The 24,493-nt window shown below is 34.7% G+C and overlaps 1 protein-coding gene across 2 annotated transcripts in view; it reads right to left on the bottom strand.

Annotated features, from left to right (window-relative positions):
• The window catches only part of LOC114150996 (adhesion G-protein coupled receptor D2), an 80,351-nt gene extending 56,403 nt beyond the window's left edge, over nucleotides 1–23,948 (bottom strand). The window contains exons 1-20 of one of the 2 annotated variants that reach the window (XM_028027872.1): nucleotides 23,794–23,948; nucleotides 23,677–23,713; nucleotides 23,176–23,200; nucleotides 20,974–21,198; nucleotides 20,227–20,841; nucleotides 18,632–18,829; nucleotides 18,052–18,116; nucleotides 17,446–17,736; nucleotides 17,228–17,339; nucleotides 16,958–17,104; nucleotides 16,567–16,669; nucleotides 16,167–16,278; nucleotides 15,561–15,616; nucleotides 15,006–15,132; nucleotides 13,996–14,099; nucleotides 12,054–12,156; nucleotides 10,888–11,041; nucleotides 10,521–10,654; nucleotides 10,002–10,117; nucleotides 8,589–8,709 (exon numbers count right to left, since the gene is read on the bottom strand). In XM_028027872.1, the coding sequence (XP_027883673.1) occupies nucleotides 8,589–8,709; nucleotides 10,002–10,117; nucleotides 10,521–10,654; nucleotides 10,888–11,041; nucleotides 12,054–12,156; nucleotides 13,996–14,099; nucleotides 15,006–15,132; nucleotides 15,561–15,616; nucleotides 16,167–16,278; nucleotides 16,567–16,669; nucleotides 16,958–17,104; nucleotides 17,228–17,339; nucleotides 17,446–17,736; nucleotides 18,052–18,116; nucleotides 18,632–18,829; nucleotides 20,227–20,841; nucleotides 20,974–21,198; nucleotides 23,176–23,200; nucleotides 23,677–23,712 (2,844 nt within the window). In that variant the 5' untranslated portion in view covers nucleotide 23,713; nucleotides 23,794–23,948. The remainder of the gene's footprint in view (nucleotides 1–8,588; nucleotides 8,710–10,001; nucleotides 10,118–10,520; nucleotides 10,655–10,887; nucleotides 11,042–12,053; nucleotides 12,157–13,995; nucleotides 14,100–15,005; nucleotides 15,133–15,560; nucleotides 15,617–16,166; nucleotides 16,279–16,566; nucleotides 16,670–16,957; nucleotides 17,105–17,227; nucleotides 17,340–17,445; nucleotides 17,737–18,051; nucleotides 18,117–18,631; nucleotides 18,830–20,226; nucleotides 20,842–20,973; nucleotides 21,199–23,175; nucleotides 23,201–23,676; nucleotides 23,714–23,793) is intronic. The other variant, XM_028027871.1, reaches the window with a different exon arrangement.
• Nucleotides 23,949–24,493: the final 545 nt, after the last annotated feature.

Genomic DNA, 24,493 nt, shown 5'->3' with positions numbered 1-24,493 from the left:
TGTGCGCACACATGCCGAGCAATGTCAGCCGATACAAAAGGCAAGGCGGTGAACTTATAAATAGATCGGTCATTGTTTCGACATGGGTAATTTCTGGTGTCTGAGCTGTTCCTGACACTGTCTGCAGCACAGATTGGAAGACGGGAAGGAGGGGACATGGGAGAGTGAGGTCATGAAGGTGAGAGTCAGCTGATTGAATGCTTGCTTGCTAACAGGCATTTGCACACGGGAATAAAAACAGAGACATATATATCTGCTTATGACAAATGGCAAAGCAGGGAGGATTTTACAAATTAGATGGACGGTAAGCTAGAAGAACACACACTTCCAAACACACAAAAAAAGCACACAAAGGTATGGTTTGGCAGGGGCGAAGGGGCTCGTTTGCTTTCTTATGACACAGTCAATTACTAAATTGAGCTGGCAGGTAATTCTAAGGTAAATAAATGCAGGCAGGTTTAACAGAAGAAGAGGTCTTAGAGGTGGTAGTGCAATGACAGGAATTCTCTCGCCTTTTTTTTTTTGACAGGAAACCTATTATATGCACCGCTTTATTTTTGCAGGCCAGTTTTCAATAACTGATGTTTCCAATAGTATTTCACTCCCACCAAAACGGAAAGAAAAAGTCAGGCTTAGTTCATCACATATTCATTTTGCTGCCCTCTCTTTTAACTCCTAGACTTAAATATATACATTACATAAGAAAATGACTGCTGATATTATACTTTCATAAGAATTTCCTGTATGAAATTTAGCATTTGGAATTAAGCCTCCCTCTGTTAGAAGTTCTACATTCAAACAATATTACAGAGTGCTCTACATAGATTTTTTTTTCTTTAAACAAACTAAAGAAAAAAGAAGAGAAGGAGAAATAAAACACACTATAAATATACTACTTAAAAAAACTGCAACATCCTCATTATAAGTGCCATCTCAAAGAAGCGTACTGGGAGTCAGGGCCGACCTTGGTATCCCGTTTGAATATTGTTTTAATGCCGTGCCTGGTAATTGAGAATGCAATGCTAACAGTGGACTTTTCTTTCTTCTCTTATTTTCTTGGGCAATGGGGATGCAAACAATCTTGTCATGAAACTATTTGTTTGGTTTTTTATGCTTCAGAACTAACCAGTAACACAAATAAGTTATTTCTTTAAAAAAAAAAAAACAAGAACAAAAAACATAATTTGTATCCCACTGCATTAAAAAAAAATTGAGCAAAAAAATAAAAGATAAAATAAAATAAAGTGAAGCAGGCAGAGCATGCCACGTGGACAAAATTATCAATTGAGTGAAACAGGAAAGGAAAACGTTCCTTCTGAATGGGGCTGCTGTTCAAGTCTGGATGAGTTGAAAAGAGAGAAACAAGATCCAGAATCTGATGTTTTTATTTCCTCAGCTAAATGAAAAGCACTGACTTGGAGTGAATCTTGTTAGAGCCAGATTGTAATAGTTGATCCCCATTAACTTGTATAGGTTTCTTAAGAGAGACATTTTATGCTCAATTCTTCTCCTAATCTATAAGCAGAAATAAAATTTTACATCTTATCTAGACTTGGGCCCCTATTAGCTTTTGTATATAATTAGATTCCATTTACATTGGAAGTCACAATAAATTACATTTGAAGGCAATAAAAAGCCAAATGATTCTATGCATGTGTTATAAAATTAATCTAGTTAGACTTTAATTAAATTAGATTAGGCCTAAGTATTTATCGTCTTGTTTATAAATATTGTGAAAACTTTGTCATCAACAATAAACACCAGCTATGGTGTTTAACAATCCCAAAACTAACAATATTGTCCAGGTTGTTAATTTTCTACTCCATGCTGTTATCTCATTGAGAAAATGAATTAATATCAATATATTTTAAAATACGATTAGAGTTGTTATCTTGTGCTGTTTAGCGATAAAACTAACATCTCAATGTAACAAGTGTCCCAAAGTAAATTATTTAATAACAATCAGTATTTAAAGAGGAGAACTTGAATTTGTGAGGCTTCTACTGCTGTGACATGCAATAACAGTCATACAGACAGGAAGAAATTGACTTAATTACAAGTGACTATACTTGTTTGTGTACACAAACCTACACAAACCTGTTAAAACCACCAACTCTCTCTTAGAGTTTTGCTCTAAGCAACTTCTGACTGAAAAAAGGGAAAACCTCTTCTTGCACCATCATTTCAGAGGCCATAAAAGCATTGCTTACTCACACAACAAATCTTCCATATGGCAAAAATCAATAGGCAGAGCAACACTTTATTGATCATATCTATATCTTAGATATACTCTGATGTCAACTAGCCAAGTCTGGTCTGTGCGTGCGGAGGTGCGTGTGTGTGTGTGTTTGTTTAAGTGTTGATATCTGTTTGGTATTAGTTAGAATATTTTTATGCCAATATCAAATTCTAAAATATCTTTCAAGAATGTGAATCAATCTTAAAATTAAATTATGGTGTGAAGTAGTCTCTTGGAAAAGCAAAAAGTACAATTCAGCTTAAAAAAAAAGTTGTGATGTCTTTCAACTCATAAAAATAAATGCACTTTAACTTTTAAGTTTAAAATAATTACACACCTACTGGCTTTCTCAAAGTTGTTTTTAGACCTTAATAAAATGATGAATTTCACACCTGGAGGTTTATTCCATCTATGAAAATCTCCTAATGCATGAGATTTATGAGAAAACTTAAAACCTTTGTTAATGTGAGAAAATATATCTAAATACAACATGATAAAACAGACAAAATAACTTTTCTTATCAATTTCTGTGACTACTCAACTGTTATAAAGGCACAGGGCTGCCCTCCTCAGGAAACATTTCACTATAACAGAAATAAACCAACACATCTCTGAGTAGCACTTTCCCAGTCAAAGTCAACAACTATCGACAACTCGAAGAGAACAAACATCACCTTAATATTTTCTTTACCAACTGCTCAACTTCCTTCACCTCTCCTATGCTTCCTTTTTTTCTCACTAACATCTAACTATCTCTGAACCTCAAAGTTATTGATAGTTTAAAGTTATGGGATAATAATAGGATGGACACTGCATGGCCAGGAAGCTATTATACCCAGATAATAGATGGTACAGGGATTTTGAACGACATTACCCCGAGATTGGATGACAAAGAGTGGAAGAATTTATGACCTACCCAAAGAGCACCCATTCTTCTCTTCTATCTCTTGCTGATAAGGGAGTAGATGAGGCATGACTGTATTTATGGTGAGGATGTTCATAAAAAATAAATAAAATAATAAAACAAGTAGTAGTAGGTAAGAGTAAAAAGTTTCAAGCATTCCAAATTCACGCTGATGTTTATTTTTGATAAAAAAATAAAATATGACAAAAAAACATGATTTCTCACATTTAAATGAACTCATGAAAATGTAGATGCACCACAAAATCAGGTCTTGACTGGATTCCATTATTCAGCCAGAATGGCCCAACCTATGACAAGCTGTTCTGAAAAACATTTTCTGATCTGTGAAAGCACTAAATGTAAGTGCTACCGGTTAGTGCTAGCAAAAACACTCTTTGGTGTTGATGTTTACTGTTCAAAGATGATAAAAAGTTAGCATCAGGGAAGTGTTTTTGATTAGGTGACAGAAAGCAAAGAGATATAAAAGCTGTTCAAAAGGGGGACATATTTTCTAGGACACGTTAGGGTATGTCTGCAGTTAATTTAGGTTGTGAGATAGCAAATTAAGGAGTACTGAATAGACAACAAGTTGTCATGTCTGACCTCCTCCATGAAGTGAATTTCAAGGTTCTAGAAGCCTTTTGAAAATTTAAATGAATGTAGACCTCTAGAGAATACAGATTTTACAGTGATTGTTTTGTAACACACACAATGTGACTCTACTCCTACTATGAATATTTATGGACCACACAGCAGAAAGGCTATCTTGTATCTCGTATTAAAACAGCTTAAGAGCCACTGGAATTTGACAAAATCGACATCTGCAGGTGAACAGTTAAAGAAGCTGGAGATTGGTGCATCTATTCTGGGTTGTCTGATTTGAGAATGTTACTCCATGGGTCAATAAAGGTACCAGTCCTGCACCTTAAAAGACAACAGTAGATTCTAGTTGCAACGTAATATGGCAAACATTTGATTGCTTGAATTAAATAAAAACAAAGAAACAGAACAAATAAAATAAAACATCATGATGATCACAGGAGTGGTTCTTCCACTTAAGCATAACCTCAATTCTGGACATAAAATTGAAGCAAAATTTAATCGTGCTTTCTACAAGTTCAGAAAGGCAAAAGTGCATTAATGCCAGGTCAGCTGTGATTTTTTCACTATAATGTGTTCAGGCAATAACAACAGTGGAGATAGTTTGTAGTTGTAAGGATTGTAGTGGGGGAGATGAGTGAGCTGCATCAGGGAGAGCTATGAGAAAAGGCTTGTCAACATTATCTGTTTTATTGATTTCATAGTAAAAGCTTGCTGCTTAAGCATTATGTTACTTGTGCTGGGCCCATGGACAATATAACAGCTGCAAATAATTAAAAAAAACACACTTAAAATTTCTTACCAATTTATGGGTTTGCTAGTTTTATCACTTGTCTGACAGAAATTTGCCTGTCCCAGTCTTATGGTTATATCAATTTAATAATGTGTGTGAATGGTATTAACTAAATTCTCACATAAACATGAAGACGGATGATGAAATTTGCCAAGCTGAGGTAAAAACATTAAATGCTGAACCAGCTTCCTGAGAGTTGAGAAAGAAAAAAAAAAGAGAAATCATAACTCAGGCGCATTCTGCAGCCATAGATTTTCAGACATGAAGTAGCAACTGGCCATACTTGTAACAACACAACCACTAATAGGGATACCATCAATAAATTGCAACTTAAACATATTCTGCAATCTATGTCTTTCCAACCACCTTTATCAGTACAAATTAGGCTTTTCCTAGCCTACAATGGCATCGTGTTTTCTTTAAAGTCTCGTCTTGTTTATAGAACTAGATTTAGTTCTATAAAGAATACATGAAAGATAAAATGTTCCACAAGAAAAATTTATATTTTTAAACTGGGAGGAGGACAAGTCCTCGTCACACATAATTATTGTGACGGCCATGAAACCATGCATCATTTTCCTTTCAGCTTGCAATCATGCATACTTTTTATTTAACACATAAAATCCCTACAGGATATGTTGGAATTTTTGGCTATAATGTGATAAAAGTGAACTTTTGCAAGGAACTGTACAGATGACTTCACTCAACCTATTTAATATTTTTAGATTACCGTTATAGCCAATAAGAAATAATAAGAGCAATGTGTTTCCTCTATTCCAGACACAGAGCAGGTGCTACCCTGCACATGGAGAGTGGCTGCAGAGTCTCAACTCCTGCTGAACTTGGATTTGAGTTTTCTGACTCCAATCCATTCAAGGCTAGTTAGTTTGAAGTGAAACCTAAAGTTGTAAACCTCCCATCTATATTTTGTATAAATGTAGTGAGATGTTTCAGAAGCCAGATTATAATACATAAGGGGTCTTAGTTTCACCTTGGATATTATTTAAGCCCCATGTGAGAAAACTGCTTAAATCTGCTCTCACTCATTGATACAGTTCTGGCATAAAAGCCACTTGAATAACATTACCCAAATCACCTGCACAACATTAAATATGGTTGAGTTTGGAGTTCGAACATGCCTGTACGGTTGTTAAAATTAGGTTTATTTGTCAGTGGTTTACCAAAATGTAAAAGCTCAAGAACTTTTCCTTATGACCACTTGGATATTTATCCTTCAGAATAAGGTGTTTTCTGAAAATTTAACATTTCCAGCAAGAAATGTTTTAACTTTTTCCATTTTTATTTGCTTTTATCAGAGAAAAATTCATTGATTCATTAAAAGTGTCCTTGGATTAATATAACAAACTGCCATAGAAAACAGAATTTTTGTCTTTATACAAGAAAAACAAACAAGCTTAGTCACTTTTGTTCAAGTCACTGATTAAAAGTGTAATCAATAAATTTTGGTGTCTTTTACTTAATGACCAAGGTCATACTGCATCGTCAAAAAGAGAAAACTTAAGAGATCCACGAAATTTAGAAAAAGAAGCAGGCAAAGAAAAACAGAATGTAGGATTCAGAAATGAAAAGCTGAACAGACAGAGTACACTGTTATGTGTACTGTAAACACATAACAGTAATCCATATCACACATTAAAATGTTAAACAGTGCAGTCCTACAACAAGAGCAAAGTAAACCCCTCTGTGTTAATTACTGTCGACATGGAAAAAATATAATTAGATATGAGAGGGGAAACAAAAACTATTTATGGTAAGCAAAGGATCTGACTTAATGATTAGAGTAGAGCTAAGTCCTCTATTGATTTTCCGGTTAAATATACAGCTCAATTAAAGTTGCAGCTGATTAAAAGATAACTACGACTTGCAAAAGCAGATGCAGAGAAGTGGGGGGGAAGGGCCGAATCCAGTCTGGTCTGCTACAGAGAAAGTATTACAAAATATGTTTCAGGCTTTCCGTTTGGAAGGAAAGTAGAAAATAACTCTTAAAAGCAGAAAATCATGATCCAAACAGGTATCTTTCTTATTAAAGAATGGATGCATATTTGAACATTAATGTGTGTGTATAAAATGTCAAACAAAAAATATAAAACAGCAAAAACAGTACAGTATCCACAATTTTTTTTAAAAAAAGGGGTTTTGACAATGTGAACTAAAGAACAATAATACTGAGCTTTGAATACAAAATGCAGAAAATAAAATAAAATGAACAATTAGAGTACAATTTTCATTTTAAAGTAATTCGCCTTTTAACACGTAGACAGCAACCTTTTCCCCTTTTTACTTTATATTTGTCAATGACAAGTAAAAACACCTTGATATATCTCGTATCCTCTTCATATGAGAACTGCAGAATTTCTGAGTTTAATGGAAAACCTTTTTGTTTCTGATTTATGAACAAAATATTGTTTAAATTGCTTAAACTGTGATGTTATTTACGACCTTTGCCTTTTTCCAGCTAATAGTAACAAACAGATGGTTGTTTTAAAGGCTTTACATAAGAAAAAACTTAGAACAACTACTTCTTATGACATATTACATTATTACAAATCACTATAGGCAATTCAAATCTGCCTAATGTGATATATGCAACATTTGTAATCAGAATGTAGTTTTAAGTGAGGGAAACAGATAAAACTGGAATTAGTACAGATGGGCATTCTTGGTCAAACTCAGAGCAAGGCTGATTAAGGCCCTAAGCAGAAATTCATTCAGGGGCCTAATTCCAATTAAGACCAAGAAGCAACACAGTGCTGCTAACTTCTGTTATAATTTCTATGCTTTAAAAAGTACTGACCTAATTGTGAATTAAAATGTATGACAAACTGTGCATAGATCAGTTGCTTCAAATTATTTATTACTAATGAGAGCTACAGATAAAGTGCTAGTTTAAAAAATATATTTTTTAAATTTCCATTTATTTAATGTCCATTGTGATTCTATAAAGACAACGCAAGGTAAAATGATCAGCTTAATATTTTTGGGTTTTTTTATGTAAATTGTGAATTAAAAACATTTAGGGGTCTGAAAATATTTTTTTAGCTCTCGACACATTTTTGAGCAGGTTTTCCCAACTACTGCAGTGAACCAGAAGAAAAGTACAGAATTGCATTTAAAGCCTGATTAACAACATGTTAGAAGCACAATGTTACACTATCTCAAGTTTTTAAAATCGTTTTGTTAAGTGAAATAAAACATGACAATTTCATGTGCTAAGGCGACTTTAAGCAACCATGGAAAAAGATCAATATATTGCAATAATATTTACAGTTTTGATATGTGTGTAAAGCTTTTTTAAGCTTAGACATTTGAAGAAATAGCTATATAAGCTTTAATTATTACTCGAGCTATAGAGGTGTTCTTCTGTATATGAAATACCTGCATATTTGTGAACATTTCCTGTGAGAACCATCAAAGTCTCTTGGATTGATAAGTTTGTGTAATGTCAGCGTACTTGGAAAGTGCAGTGTTTAAGCAGCACATGTTAAAGCTATATTTATGTCAGAATAAAACGTTCCTCAGCAGAGAATTGCACTGGCAGCAAATGAGAAACTAAACTGATACTTTAATGTTCCAGCTGACGAGTAAATGAAAGGAATTTTCAGAGAATCTTGTTCTTTGGTTTTCTTTTCATTAGAAATTAATCTTAAAATCCATCCAATATATTGTTTTCTTCTTTTTATATTTTACCACTGGTACCACATCAATTTTCTAAATAGATTGTGCAGTCTATTTAGCTTTTGCATTGATTTGTGCTTTTTATATCTGGTCCAGAGACCTTGTACAGTCATAAAAGGAATCTATCCCACGTAAAAAAAAAAAATAAAAATAAATAAATAAAATCAAAACATGCATGAATGTGCATGATTGTGGGACCATTAAACTTGTTTATGCATTCATGGAGACTTTAACCTATTTTTGTTAGTAAAAATTAAGTGCAAAACCTTGGGATGTGAAGTATTTCTTTTTTATAATATCAAATTTTTTAGTCTTCAATATCTGTTCTAATAACATACATGAGTGTGTATGCTTACTTGTAGGGAATTGAGAAGAATGAAGAGGTAGGCCATGACGATGGAAAATGGTACCAAAACGCCAAAGAGCCATGTCAGTCCAAGGATTGGCAGCAACACCAACACCGCTTTCACTGCAGCCCTGCACTCACATGAATACAAGAATAAATCAAGTAAGGAAATCAAACCACTCGCATGTGATTCTGAGCTAAGAAACATAAGCAACACCTGATTAACTTCTAACAGTCAATTTTATTTAATTTCCAATTCAGGTCAATATTATTTAACTTTTTTGTTAAGTCAAGGAATATTTCATTTGGACAGCAACTCTTCCCTGGACAAAACCAAAGACTTGCATTATCATGCAATGCTAATGTGAGGAAAAACTTCAAATATGCACAGGAAGAAACATGCTTGAAAAAAAAATACATTTCTGAATTTTATGAACGGATATTGGAACATGTAAAATAAGTTTGATCTGAAATGGATAAATAATTTTTAGACCCAAACAAAAAGTACAAAAAATAATTCAACTATTCTGATTCCTTTCTGTTTATATTAAGCTTTACTTCCACTTCTTCCAGCTTGCATAATAACCACCCTTAGATTTTGAACTCCTTTTAGAAGAAAATCCAGCAGCTCTGGCAGGCTGCTTCTTCCATACACAAAACCATGTGGGCAGGAAAGCTGATGTGGTGACAACTTCCCTGTGACAACTTCAATGTGACTTAATTCTGTTTAGAGTCAAATTAGCTTCCCACTCAGGTGACTGCCAAACCACAACAGCTGTCTGTGCATTTGTGTGTTTGTGAAATGACATGCACCTAGAACTGGTTTATTCTGTGAGCCAATGTGTTTGACTTTCCACGCTGGCTGCCGCCCAGAGGTGCGACACAGTTCAAGGCCTGCATTGAACACTCTCACAGTGCATCTACTGTGCTCCTCCGTGGACCCGCAAATAAAAACATTCACATAAATACACAGTTTATTTGTATTACCATCAGATTTTAACACTAATCGTGTATGGAGGCAGGGTATGTTGCATGCAAAAGATTAACTCTTATTAGAGCAATGATACACTTCATACTGTCTCTGAATCAAATTAAAAAAGAGTGATACGGTACACTGTTATAAACCAAAAAGTCTTACAGACCTTAAAGGACATCAACACCCAATAAAAGCAGGACAAACACTAAGGAATTGTAGGAATTTCAATTATAAATGCTACATGAAATTACAACATATTAAGACAGTCAAAACTTGAAGTAATTTAAATATTTAAAAAAATATATAGCCTTAATGTAAAGCTACTTTTTGGCAGGTTGATAAAAAGAAAATACTTTTGGATTCAACTTGTGACTACAGCTTTTGCCCAGCATCCCTGACACATTCATTTTTAAAAGAGGACAAATGGTGCCTCCTAGTGGCCACTACCTGATCTGCTCATAGGCTTGCTCAGCAGGACTCATGCCCAAGGCGAGCATGATGGACCTTCTCTTTGCTGTAGAGACGGTGATGATTACCACCCTGGTCAGAACCAAGATATTGACCTGGAAATATATTTAAACAAATGAAAATAGAACAGAAAAAAGTCAGATAATTACTCTTATTTTGCTATATGTCTTTCTGTTAAAATGTTCTGTGCAAATAAATTATTACAGATTTTTTTGTCTAATAATGTGATTTCACCTTTAAAAAATATTATAATTCAAGCTCACATATGTTAACTTGAAGGGAAAAAGTGGAAAAAAGTCAAAATACTTTATAATTAATGATCAAACTGCAGAACAAAATCAAACTGTTACACTTTTCTAAAAAAATAATTTCAAAGGAAGAGACCAACATTTAGATCGCAGTAACTGTTGGATTTCCAGATACACAAAAGTTGAATGTTCGCTTTAACAGTGAAAATAGCACAATCAACAACTTAAAGTAAATAAATAAATTTCTGACCATTATGATGAAGATGACCGGACCAACAAATCCCCAGATGATGCCATTTTGGACACTGAGCCAACAGTAGTCATCAGCTGAGTATTTGCCTGAGGCCGATGCAAGAGTGATGGTGACGATCAGCACAGGAAGACCTGATAATATTAGGATAAAAATTAATTTACTTGAGATTAAGTAGTTTGGGTTTTTAAAAAAAAAAAAAAAACAGGAAATACATGGAGATTACAAACATTTGTGGCACTCAAGTCTTTTGTTTATAAAAGATTTACTTAAATTTTAATGAATATCTGCTTAATGTCTAAGATATTTAGGCACCAGACCTGCTTTGCTTTTTCAGTGACAAGACATATACACAAAACCACCATACCCCAACCGATGAGATAGTAATACTTCATATGATGATCCTCGCTGAGGTTGACTGCAACTACTTTGCTCCAGAGCAGCAGTCCTTCAACCAGCATCCAACTGAATGCTGCCATGAAGAAAAGATGGAGCAGCGCAGCAACAAGTGTGCATGCCACCTACAATTATACGAAAATCACAAACAGAGAAATTGCAAGATTTTGGTTTACATTTCAAAGTGAAGGTATGCAGTGACCTTCATTTCACTTTGCAATTAATGATTGCAAAGAAGTCTCATAAAAGGTTCATTAATAAAATAATTAAAAATGATTGATATATGTACTATTTTAACTGATTAAAATACTGTGTCATAATTGTTATATAGTTTGAAAAGGACATTTTCAGACACCTATTAGTAAGACACATACACATTTTTTCCTCACTGTCTGAAATTATATTAGACCAAACTCCAATCAGAAGTTTCCAAAGACATGGCATCACCATCTGGGCATTCCCCTCAATGTTTAAAGTGATGGCAGTCATTCTGATCTGATTTAACTTCAGACAGTGAGAAAAAACGTGTATGTATCTTTGCAATTAGTGCATGACAACTTCTGGTTTCACCTCTAAATACAGCTTCCACAAATTAAAGATGCTGGAAAACAAATAAATTGCAATAGAATTATGAAACACACTGAACATCCAAACAAGTTAACTATGTTGTATTATTTCAGGCCTTGTTATGGAAAACCTTATTAATACTAAAATAACCAACAAGCATCAAGCCATCTTACTAACCACCACAGGCTGGGCCTTCTAGCTGATTGGTACAGCTTTTATGGTCACTTATCATCATCTGCCATAATTATTTGTTTTCCATTTGTTTTTACATATTCAACCTCAAATAGCAGCAAAACAATTTATAGTAGGCTATTTGGTTAATTAGACATTCTAATAATTATGAGTTTAATTTTTTTTTTGTTATTACTATAATTTGTATGTCATGCAGGAGTAAAATTAAAAACATGTATGTAACCAGCACAAAGCTGCTGTTTAACGCCATATTTTCCCACTAGCAAACTTATACTATCTTATTTGATTCACATTTGTCCATAATCTGTCCCTAAGAGCGACAACATTACTCACACAGACTGATAAATAAAGAAGATTTGTTTACTGCCTGTACGGTACCTTGCTGTGTATGGCGGAGCCACTGCAGAGCAGAATCACCTGGGCACAGATCAGAGCTATAAACAGGTTTTTATGGATGGAGGTCCTGTCTGATTTAGGGATGCTATAAACACAGAAAGGGACATTTTAAAGGAAAAATGTTTAGCGAAACTGAATCACATCATGAGTGCTGATAAAATGTTTGAATTCAAATGAAAGTTTAGGTTTTTCTTCATTTCGTCTCTCTATAGATCCTTATGAGATGTATTAAAGGACAGCAGAGATAATTATTGCAAACTTAAATCAATTACCCATAAAAGTACAAAATAAACGTATTGACAATACAAAACATAGATTTATGTTAACGGGTTGAAGTTAAAGGAAGAAAAGACAAACTATAACAGAAACTATAAAATTTAAATCTATGACTTTGACTATAAAAGACAAGTTCCCAAATCTAAATTTCGTGTCCATTTTTCATTAATTCTGCCTGATAATCCTCCTGAGGAAAAGGTGTTGTTGAACCCAAATGGAAGATAACTATGACTGAAGTTTTCAACAAAAACTATCTTGAAGTAGCTAAGTAAATTAAATGATAAATGCCAAATGATTGTCACTATTTCCTTGGATACACTGAAAAAGCTCAGTGTGACTAATATGTAAAAAAAGAAAATCAACATCAATCTCACTTAGTGAGATCAAGAATACATTTTTCCACGTGTAAGATTACTTTTACTTTCATTGCTAAGTTAAAGAAACAGGATGTGACAATTGAGTTTTAAAAACAGTGGACAAAATGTTAATTCAGTTAAATTAATCCAACTGTTTTATGCATGTGTCTATTATATACCACCTCTAATCACAGCTGATCTAATTCTATAAATTTGCTACATGATTCCTTCAACTTGCTGAGATTTAATTGGAAATAAGGGAAAAGTAAATAAAAACCTTAGTTTCCTATTTTGTTTTCCAGAAAAATACAATTGTTTAACGGCAATAAGAACATTTTTTATTGAGAACAGAATCAATTGTCAGATTAAATAAAACTCATTTGAATGGGTAACAATAATAATTGTTTTGTTCCCGCTTAACACATCCTAAAAGAAATTAAGGATGTGTCATTTTAGACACAACAGAATAATATAATTACTCTTTTCACCAAAGTATTAAACCACAACAAGCTGACACAGCTTTATGCTTCTCTTTATTAATGTGCTGCAGCAGTGCAGCAGTACTAAAACTTCCATTAAAGCTCAATTATTTAAACCATATAGGCAAATGTCAGCATTGGTGCTTCACACCAAATAAATTTTACAGTCTCTAAGCAAATCTCCACCTTTCCAGTCAGTGTTTTATCTTTGGAGTGGGATGAGTTAAATGAAGATCATACAGCAGAATGTGCGAAATGAACTGCTGCCCTCTTTGCTTTAAGGACATTTATAAATTGTCAGGGCAGCATCTCTTCTGCTGATTGAGATCCCTATGTGACTATTATGTTAATTGCCAGCTGTGGGATTAAACCATAAAACTTCGGAGAGGACTCACATGTAGACAACAGCAATTACAGCATTAGCAGAAGTCAATACTGATAAAAGCCTGTGGGACAGAAGGGGAGTGGCCAAACTCCCAATATTTCATCCCATGCCAGATGAATGTGTGTATTTTTAGTAATTTCAGTTCATTTAAGGACCTTATGCTGGAGTGTGAATCAACACATTTTTCTAATAGGAGTAAGATGAACTAATAACATAAGCATCCATTTTATTATCAGAAATAATCTAAATTAAAATATTCAACCAACACTTGGCAACAAATACCCATAGAATGAATGTTGTCGGAAAAGAAGTTAATTCTTGAGTTTAACGCAAATCAAACCAGCTCAAAGTTTGTTGGCTGTGACAGCACAGAGGCTAATTATTTGCATCAATGGTGAATAGAACAGGAACGTTAAACAGCTACTCACTCCAGGACAGTGAAGAGCATCAAGGTCACCACCAGTGCGCAGAGAGATGCCCCACAGCCGATGAACGTAAGCTTGGTCAAAATAAGCTCTTCTTCAGGACTCCACTGAAACAGAGGACACACATGGTAATGGAAAAGAGAAAGTGAGAGTGGAAAATCTTTTCTAATATGGAGATTTGGTTGGTAAATCATATGGTAAATCCAAAAATTTTATGTTGCTCTATTTTACCTTTCACTAACAATGATCTTCATATGAAAAGACATTAGAACTGAAGATTGTGAAGACTCTATTCAATGTTTTCTCATGTGTAATGTCTAAGATAAAACATATTTTAACTATAAAAATCAATTTCACGCCTTCAACTACTTATTGTGTGTGAGATTACAACCCATAATATCTGCCACAAATCTTGATTATTTTTACATTTATACTGATATCTATCTTCAATAAAAGTTTAAAAGCTCTTTAACTTCACTAAACAAGAGTTAAAATTAATTATGGCCTATGGGCGTTTATAGTCACCTCATAAATTGTTTGCTTGGTTTTACATCTAAACATCTAAGCTTTCACTGAAAAAAGGAGAATGGAACTCCAATTTAAAAAAAATTAGTTAATTTGTTACATGTAATCAAATTAAGTTAGTTAAACTTAATTTATTTACATTTGTTTAACCAGACAACTTAATACACCATATATATTTGCTTGAATAAACTTAATTTGATTACTTGTAACAAATTAACTCACTTATTTTGGGTCACCTGTTTTTTTTCTTTAGTGTTCTCTTCAAATAATATAGGGTTTCTATGAGTGTATATCTAGAGTTCAAACCTTGTCCCATGCTTCAATAGAAACTACCAAGTATTAATGTCATGGAATTCACTGTAAGACAGGTCAGACTGGATGTTTTTAATATAACAGTAAAATGTCTGTCTTTGGTTCTCTAGTTTAAGCTGTGGGCGTTTCACATATAGGAGCAGATATTTACCTCCTGTCAATTAATGTGTTGTTACCTTAGATTCCAAGTAATTCATCAGGACTGCAAAGTTGGTTGTGTGGTTACACAGACATGAAGTATCACTAGAGCCAACAGAGATCACGGAGCAGCCATCACTGGACCAGCCACTCCCGTGACTATGCCTAGATAATAGAGCACAAAGGCATTGACACAAACATAAATGTTCATTAGCTCTCCCCATGCATGAATGGGTTATCACAAGGTACTCTGGCTTTTGTCCTCCGGGGTGAGTGTGTGCATCTACAGTATATTTGTCATTTCTGCCCATGTGTTGCCCGGTGTGGTGTACTCCGTCTCTTGTCCAGTGGTTACTGGAGACATTGGTTTGCATATATCTGTGTGTTGTAAAGGTATATAATACTAAGATGGCAATACACTTTGATTCGCTATGCTTTTTGGAATAAACTATTTAAGTCTGATCATACAAAATATGTTTTTTTAAAAACCAATGTTTAGACCCCAATCTTGCCATTTATTAATTTCATTGAGATCTTATTGATAGAAAAATGTGCCATGCTATTAAAGTGGATCTGCTGTTGGTCAAACTTACAGCAGGCTGAAATTCCAAAATGCGCAAACAGGAGGAACTCTCTGGGAATACTTTGTCTAGAAACAAAAAGATAGATTTGTGTTAATTTGCCATCTCTTCCAATAGCAAAGTGTCAAAATATTGTAATAACCAAGCTAAATACCAACAAATCTCTCAGCATCCTACCATGAGGATTCCAGCATGTTCCCTTAAATGCACCACGGCAAAAGCTTTGAATGCAATCCATTAGCAGGCTGTAATCATTGAGGTCGACATTGAGTTTTCTAGAATTTCACATGCATCTTCTCAAACCATTCTATGCTACTATTTCAAGAAAATCAATGCCCTTCTTGTATGTAAGAGGACAATGTTTTCATTCAAATGTATTATTCGTCTTTCATTTTGGACTCTTTCCCTCAGGGAAATGAATCCTTATTTTGTTGTTTAGAAATAAATTTTACAATTTTTGTTAAAATTATATCATTAGCAGAAGTGCCACTTTTGGTTGGAACTAAATATTTAAAAAAAAAACACAAACCTTTGAATAGTAACTTCAATAATAGAATGAGTACATGTAATTGTTTAGATTATTTTACACTATGAGGCACCATGAACAACATCCTGTACCACTTGTGAAGATGAAAGGGTGTACTGGACAGCCACAGGGACAGTTTGGCCCTTCAAGACATCTCGGACAGTCGCCGATATGACAGCAGAGGTTAGTTTGCCTGGAAGAGTACTAGAAAGACAAAGAACAGTTATCACTAACTTAAATCTTACTTTAAAAAAAAATCTACTGGCTTCATTTATTTAAAGGACAGATCATTGTACAGATGACTAATGTAGAAGCATCAGTTTTGATGCAAAGAAAATTGATAATATTTCTACAGTTCTGGTACTTTTGCTTGATGAAATTAAACAACAGAAGATGTTCATTAGAAATATGAGATAAGAATAAATTGTTGAGGCGAGTTCAGATGTACCGTTTTTATTTCGGAATAACATCAATGGAGCTATGGTATCTAACCTCTCTGTTGTGTTTAGCTGAGTCTCTGTAGATTTCTCTGCTGCAGACACAACCTCACTGAGGTGGCTGTAGTGGGTATGAATAAGCATCACTTCTTTACATCCTGTTTTCACAGAGAAAGAACAGCTTAATGTGTAACCCATCATAGATTAGTGACAACCAAAAGAATAGAAAGTGGCAATGAATCGGCAACAAAAAACCCAAAAAACTGAAAGTATCTTTTAACAAGTTGGGCCTCCTACATGTTAAAAATGTCTACCTAAAATAGTGGCTTGTGTTACCATTTAAATGTATAATTTTTGTCGATGGCTGAGTTTCAAATATTAAAATCTAGACATTAATTTTCATGGTGCAAAGACATAAGTTGTGAATGACGATATTTCATTCCTACCTAATTTACGTAACCGCTGTAGTTCAGACTCTGGGATAATCAGCTCATCGTGACTACCTCCTCTGGGCCTGTGAGAGGAGACTGCAGATGGCTTGAAGACCTGACTGTTGCTCTCGGGAGAAAGTTTTTGCCACTTCAGGTACACATCTGATAGCACAGGAAGCATAATATGTGCACAGCTTCTGTTATTTTATACAACTAATGGTTTATGTTACATGTATGAAGGTGCAAACTCTGAGATGTGAAGAATAATTCAAAACAATACATCACCTATGTTTTTAGTAGAGAAAGTGAAGCCCCTTCGCTGCACAGACAGTGTGTCTGCAAGAGCTTCGGTGAGACTATCAATGCTCTTGATAATTGTAAATGGTCCAGTGTTGACCTGCAAATAGTTAAAAAAAAAAATCACAATTAATATAGGAAGGGGTTCTATAGGTAGAAAATTTGACGAACAACTACTGTTACACAAACAAAATATAATATCTCACCCCATCCTCAGTCCGACCAACCCACTGCGTAGCCGTTTGCGGCTCAAGCATCACATTTGCTAGCTTTAAATAGTTTGTAGCAATGGACATCATGACCTCTGCTGAATTGGTTCTTGCAGAGTGGGTGCTGGCTGCAATGCCATCAATCAACTGAGCGAAGTGGAGGATGTCAATTGAGGTTAAGGGGTGATGGCCATCAGCCTCTATTGTATGCACAGCCGCCTGAGTCAGCTGCTGCAGGGAGGTCAAATCTCTGTTTTGGGAGGTGTTGATGCTTAGCTCCTCCATTACCTAGAGACCCAGACAGACAAACAGCTCTGAACCACATTAAATTGACTAAATGATATACACCAATTATATAAGTCCAAAACAACATCTTTGTGGAAATAAAATTAGGAAGTGCTTCACAAATAAAAAAAAACAAACTCCTATGTCAAAATTATAAGTCTGAAATAAAAATATCATATCTGATGTACACAGACTAGGTTTTTAATGTAGTAGCTCTGCTTCTAAGGTTTCTTTCAGTATACTTACACATTTCTAAGCTTATGAGGATTAAATTACATGATATACTTTTCTCAAAGACAACTAGATGTCACAACTTACCTGCGTGATGTTTGGATATTTGCTCAATTTATTGAAAAAAGGAGACTTTGGCAAACTGGGCTTTGCTGCAAAGGTATAGACAATAAAGTGTAGTCAGATCAACTGATACAATAAATTTGACAGACAAAACCTGCGTGGCAAGTTATTTAAACTAAAGTTTGGATTATAAACAGTTTTAGTTTTCAGTTCTAATTAGTAATTATTATTCTTTCAGCACTTATGATTTTATCCCTGCCAAACTCCCATGAGGAGTACCACAAAAAACTATTTTTAATCACTTTTTTACTTCAATGTACTTGCTACACATGCTTGGAACTGAAATTTCTAAATGACATCACAAATGAAATTTGCAACTTCATGCTAGCCCAATACAGTCACTTGTGGTATTAAATTGTGTGTTCAAAAGATTTTTACTCTCTGGCCATTGCCCTGATATGAGATGCTGATTATGATCAGCCTTAGTGCCTTTTTTATGCTTTATAATTACATGTGTACGGTCAGATATAGTATAGTTAAATATTACATAAAATATCCAACGTGACAGGTTTTCATTAGAACAGACCAAAAAATAAAAACGTACCCTTCTTTAATTGACAGACAACTCTCTTGTATGAGTTGCAACTCTCTAAGAGACAGCTCTCTGTAACAGGGTTAAACACTCTGCAATCTTCATGGACCATCTTTTTCTGGAAAACTTTGACAATGAAAGTTTGGTTTTGCCAAGAAGTCCCATCCAACAACGGATTAAATAAATCCACAGTGAAATCAGCAAATTTCCCTAGCAAAGAAAATTGGTAGGATTAATGCTTTTGTTAAAATAATAACATTTAAAATGTGTTTACATAACAATTTATTAAAAGCTAATCTAGAATGCACAGTTTCTAAATATCCCTTGCTTTTATTTTACAGCGCAAACCTTCCAGATATTTTATAGTTTTCATTTGATCAAATGTACTATTCATATTGATGCAAATGGCCCTTTGTAAAAAAAAAAAAAAAAAAAAAAAAAAAAAAGCCTTTGAAGTGTAAAAAGTCCAGTAAGTTATAAAATGTTTTATAACAATGTTTCAGAAGTAAAATAACTTTGTGTATTTTGCTTGACCACCTGCTTTAGAGAGCCTGGCTGATAAGTATTATGGGGTCTAAATATTGAGCAGAAATAACAAATATGGAATGTAAGTCAGAAAGAAAGTGAGTATATTATTATGTTTGCAAGTTCAGTTGTAGGAGAGGGAGTGAGGCTTTTGGACACTTAATGCTCACTGGGGACAATGATGTCAGAGAGGGAGAAGTCTGTTTTCAAGGGTGGGACTCAGAATGATCTAAGTTAAAAAACATTTACAAGAACCATTTAGAGTTAGTTTGCCAGCTACAACTTAGTCATCATTGCTCATTTTTATCTGTTAGTCCTCAGTTTGGTGGTTTAAACAAAAAAAAAAAAAAAACAATATTTCTCAGTATTAACAGCTACTGTAGATAAGTCAGGAAAGCACTTTGGAAAAGTATTCATGATCTGAGAATAAACCATGCCAAGAAAATTTCTAACATATTATGCCATTACATGCACAGACTTCAGTTCCCATTAACTTTACATGTGATGTAAAAAGACAAAGTAGCACATCATTTTTAAATGAAAGGAAACCGTTTTATGGGCTACAATTTCCTTTAAAATACCAATTTGCAAGGAGTGGTGTGAACTTGTATTCAGCTTTTACTCCAATGTTAGCTGTGAGTCCATTGAGGAATGTTTCTAGGAACTTTTCAAATCTTGAAGTTGGTATAATTGACAGTTATATCTCAGTTAGATTAGATTGAAAAATGTCTGTCAACATCAAATTTCAAGTCTTTCCACTTGAAAGTACCAGATGGGTGGGGGTTACTACATGGAATGTTACTTAGTTGTGTGTGCTCAAAAGCTGTTTGGCCTGGTGTCCACTAGATTTTTTTTTTGTCAGCATAGCAACCACACCCAACTCAATTGTGAAATCAACTAATGTGAAGAAAAAAAAAAAAGCTGCATAGTTTTCTAAAGCTTTGGACTTTAAGGGATGATTTTTTTTTTTACCTTTAGGTTAAAATACACGAGTTCTTTTCCTCTTAATTTCATCATAGACTAAAGCCTTGATATTAGATTTTTGCAAAAACTTTGTCTTCTTCCTGTCATTTAAACTGTACCTTGACACGGGCTTTCCTCCCACATCTGGTCCTCTATTTCCAGTAATGGCTCACTCCACTTAAACACCAGCCCAGAGGAGATGGTTGAACACTCATTTTCCATGGTGAGTATTTCACAGCTGCTCAAAACCCGATCCCAAATGTGCAGATTGGTGATTCTCCCTGAGAATGCATCATTTGACTCAAAAGAGCCATTCTGCCCATGACCGATAATGAAGAAGCTATCTGGGCTAATGCTGTCATTATTACAATTCATGCCATTCCCCCTTGAAACCACGTGGCCGTGAGCGTACAGGGCCCAGCTTCCGTCATCCTGGCTCCAAGAAACACACACAGAGTGCCAGGAGCCGTCATGTTCGAAAGCGTTGATGTAAGGCCCTTGTTTGCTGTGGGTCCGCAGAGCCAACTGCACAGGGTTTCCCTGGGTCAGATTTGCTCGGAGTTGGAAGTTATTAATGGAATAAGAAAAGACTGTGGAAATTCCGGAGGTGTTTAGATTGAAGTGGAATTGGGTGCAAACAGTCAATGAGCTCATGGAGGGAAACTTGCGCAGAAGGTGAGCATGCATCTGGTCCGAACGCCTGGAGAAATCCAGAATCAGTGTCTTGGAAGAGTCTTTGATTTCATCCCAAACAGAGAGAGAAGGAAGTAGTTATAAAAGTTAATCGTAAAATCAACATTTTACTCCTAAAAATGTGGAACATTTGTGCATCTTATTTGTTGACAAAATAAGCAAAATTAACCTACTTTTTTGACGTGTTAGAATTTTCCTGGCAATCCACACATGATGAGAGATATTCTGGTTTTTTAAGAAGCTGTTTAGCTGTTGGTACTCTGCCAGGTTGGAGACAGTGGCTAAGTTGCCAAATAACTGCTTGCATTGCTCCTCTGCATCCTTCCATTGCAGGGCACGGTGAATATACTTGTAGTACAACTCGTCATATGGCTGGCTTCTCCTTTTCACTCTTAGTGCTATTTGAAAAGCAGAGAGAACAAGTTGATAGAAAAGCTTCCACCAAAGTGGAAGTCAATATATAGGCGACATCCCAAAAGTTCAAGAGTGTCACTGCACTAAGACGGATGAGCACTGGCTAATAAAAGTTATTCTCCATATGAACCAGATTACTGTGTAAATGATGGGATGAAGATCTAAACAATTTGATGTCATTTCAGGATTCCAGCCATCTACAAAAGCCTTATGAGAGTTTTCCAAGTCTTTACGGTAAATGGACTCTTCAGCCCCTGCCAGACCTCTAATTATTTTTTTTGTATGTGCACATCTAAAACATGCATTACAAGGGTGGATAAGTTGCACTCGCTATGAGTCACTCTCCAAGTGATGATGTAAGTGCTGAAAAACATCTGGGTGTCTCACTGAGAGGAATACCTCTCTGACTTGCCTAAAGCATGTGAGACTTCACTGCTCCAGCACAAAGTAATGCATTTTCCATGTAGTTCTAAGGCTAGATTATGCTTCTAAGATTTTTAGCCGCAAGCTGACCTGTTGCATCAAAAGACTTGGGTTTTCTGTTTGAGCATGTTTCCACAAGCATGAGTTTCCAATAAATACATAGGACTAAATTCCTGTTCAGTTATGTCCTGATGAATTTTGTTGTACATGCTAGATTGCTGCACTTTTTCTCTACATATCAGCCGATAGGCTCAGATAGAAAGATCTCTAGATCATCCACTGAAACTAATGCTTTCCTCCCTGCAGATTTGCCTGGAGGTTTTTTTAATAGGATTTAGCCGAGTGTTGATCATGTAAGAATTTGGATTTTGTGTCTGAGGAACAATTTCTGTGAATTAGGTCACCAGATCTGTATTAGTTCAGCAGATATAAATTTTAAATCTCCTGGATCTAACAAGATTCCTTCTGGAAGAGCGATTGTCCCACAGCATCACAAATTGTACATAGAAGTGGATTTAAGGTTCTTTTCCAGATACAGCTCTGGAAAAAACTAAGAGACCACTGAACTAAACATTGAAAACCTCAAAGTTATTCCACCAAATATTGATTTCTGAACCCTTTTCCTGAGTTAAAACATTAGTATTGTTGTTTCTAAATGAATGAACATAAGCTTGTTTTCTTTGCACTATTTGAGGTCTGAAAGCACTGCATATCTGTTCGTGATTTTGACCATTTGTCATTTTCTGGAAATAAATGCTAGACTTTTGTTTGTAATTTCAGAGACATGTCAGTAGTTTATAGAATGAAAGAACAATGTTCATTTTACTCAAACATATACCTATAAAGAGTAAAATCAAAGAACCGATAATTTTGCAGTGGTCTCTTCATTTGAGCTGCATTTGTCATTAACTTAGTTGGAAGCAAGAGGTGCAATATTAACATAAAAAAAATATTGACTAGCCTTTAAATAAGCTTTGTATAGATATGTAGAGTTTGGGTTTCCCATGTCAGGCATCCTGCTACTTGGGAATGGGATGCCAAGGTTTCCCTCCTGGAACTGCAACATCCAAATTGTTCAACAAATGTGCCACTGATGACTTACCAGTTCTGTTTTTATTTTTTGTAACATGAGACTTTATAATCACTGAATAAAAGCTCTCAAATTAAAGGTTGAATTTTTTGGGAAAATTCAGGGTGAAATTACGTTATTGCAATCACAGTTGAGATTCACTGATGTCTACTCCTAAATGTGGTTGACACTGAAGAAGAATACTCCACAAAATTTTCAATAAGAAGTGACATAAATAAATATCCAATAAATGGATGCAAAAAAGCAAGGAAACACACCCACAAAATGAAATCACTCAGTACAAGAACAGGAAATAGAAATAAAAACCAATAAAAAAGCTTAGCTGAAAAGAGACTAAATATGCAGTGTTAACAAGGTGATAATAAATACATAATGTGACTACAGACAAATGGGCTGCAGAGCAGAACATCACTCCAGCTATGTTGTTTGTAAGAGAAAATTAACTTACCTAATATCCAGCTTTGAACGCAAACCTGTAACACAAATCCAGGTTTAGTTCAGCTGTGAAAACAATTTAGGTTAAATTAGTAGGCAAGAGCTCAAACTTGAAAACGAATTCGTGGCCCAATAAAAAACTGCGTTCTCCCCTCCAGTTCTGTTTTTAAATCCTAACAAATGTAATATTTTCTCATTTAATTTTTTGAATTATATTTTTTAAGGTTCATTAAAATTTCCATAAACTCATAAAAGTGTTCAATTTAACAAGGCGAGTATTGATAGAGTGCACACGTGGTTTTCAAACTAACATTAATACAAAATAATACGCTGTATTTTTGTTAATTGTGCATTTGTTTTTCATCTTAACTCATAAAGCCTGTTAACTTCTAGAGTAGAAAAATATTTTTAACATTTTTGCATCTGTTAGATCGCTTACCAGGAACACACATTCCAAATAGTTTTAAAAGAAGAGAAACACATACTACTGGTTAAAAAAATAAAGACTACTTACAAGCAGAGATAAAATGGGGAAATACAACCAGTGCATCCTGCAACAAATACTTCGTTAGCTGGAAATAAAGCGACAAATCCAACAGTGATTTCTATAAACACAACGCATTGTTTTTACCTGATTTGTTCGTCTCTTTTGGTCGTCTTCTCATTTCAAGTCGAGCTGTGTCTGTGAACGCACCATCAATCCGTTGTGAAGTATGTTTACTTCTTAACCATGCAAAAGTAGAGCCGAAGTGCTGCCGACTCCAGGGAGCATTAAGGGAGGATGCAGATGAGGCTACGCAGACGATGAGTGGGTGTAGCCTGGAGCCAGCAGCAGAGGGTGGTAAAAGTAGGGTTCAAGGACATTTGGGGGCCCGGGGTGGACTTGTTGGGGTCTAGTAATTTAAATATATATTTTTAAATACATTTCAGAAACAAAGCAAAATTTTAAAGTGTCGACTAGTTTTCAAACCTTTGCCAATTAATTGTGGTAAGCTAAATATTAGTTTCTGGACCAAATCCTGACAAACTGTTTTTATTTTCTTAAAAGTGCTTAAAACGAATTACAGTTTGTTCAGTTCTGTTAATCCACCTCATATTTTATAGTGATACATTGTAGCTCAATGGAATTAAGATGCTTCCTGTATCGTCAAATTTTAAAAATTACTGCTACAATCTCAGAGCCCTATTAATACCATTACATGCTAATATTAAAAAATTATACATCTTTCCTCTTTGATCATTGAAGACTGAAAGAATGTTTTTTTTTCCTTTTCAAGATTTCTACAATGTTTCAATTTGTTTAGATTTTTTTTTTCCTTGTCAAAAGTGGC

The sequence above is a fragment of the Xiphophorus couchianus genome, chromosome 9 (assembly GCF_001444195.1).
Source record: "Xiphophorus couchianus chromosome 9, X_couchianus-1.0, whole genome shotgun sequence".
NCBI classification, from domain to species: domain Eukaryota; kingdom Metazoa; phylum Chordata; class Actinopteri; order Cyprinodontiformes; family Poeciliidae; genus Xiphophorus; species Xiphophorus couchianus.
The sequence above is the reverse complement of the archived record's forward strand: the minus strand, read 5'-3'. Positions and strand labels throughout refer to the sequence as shown.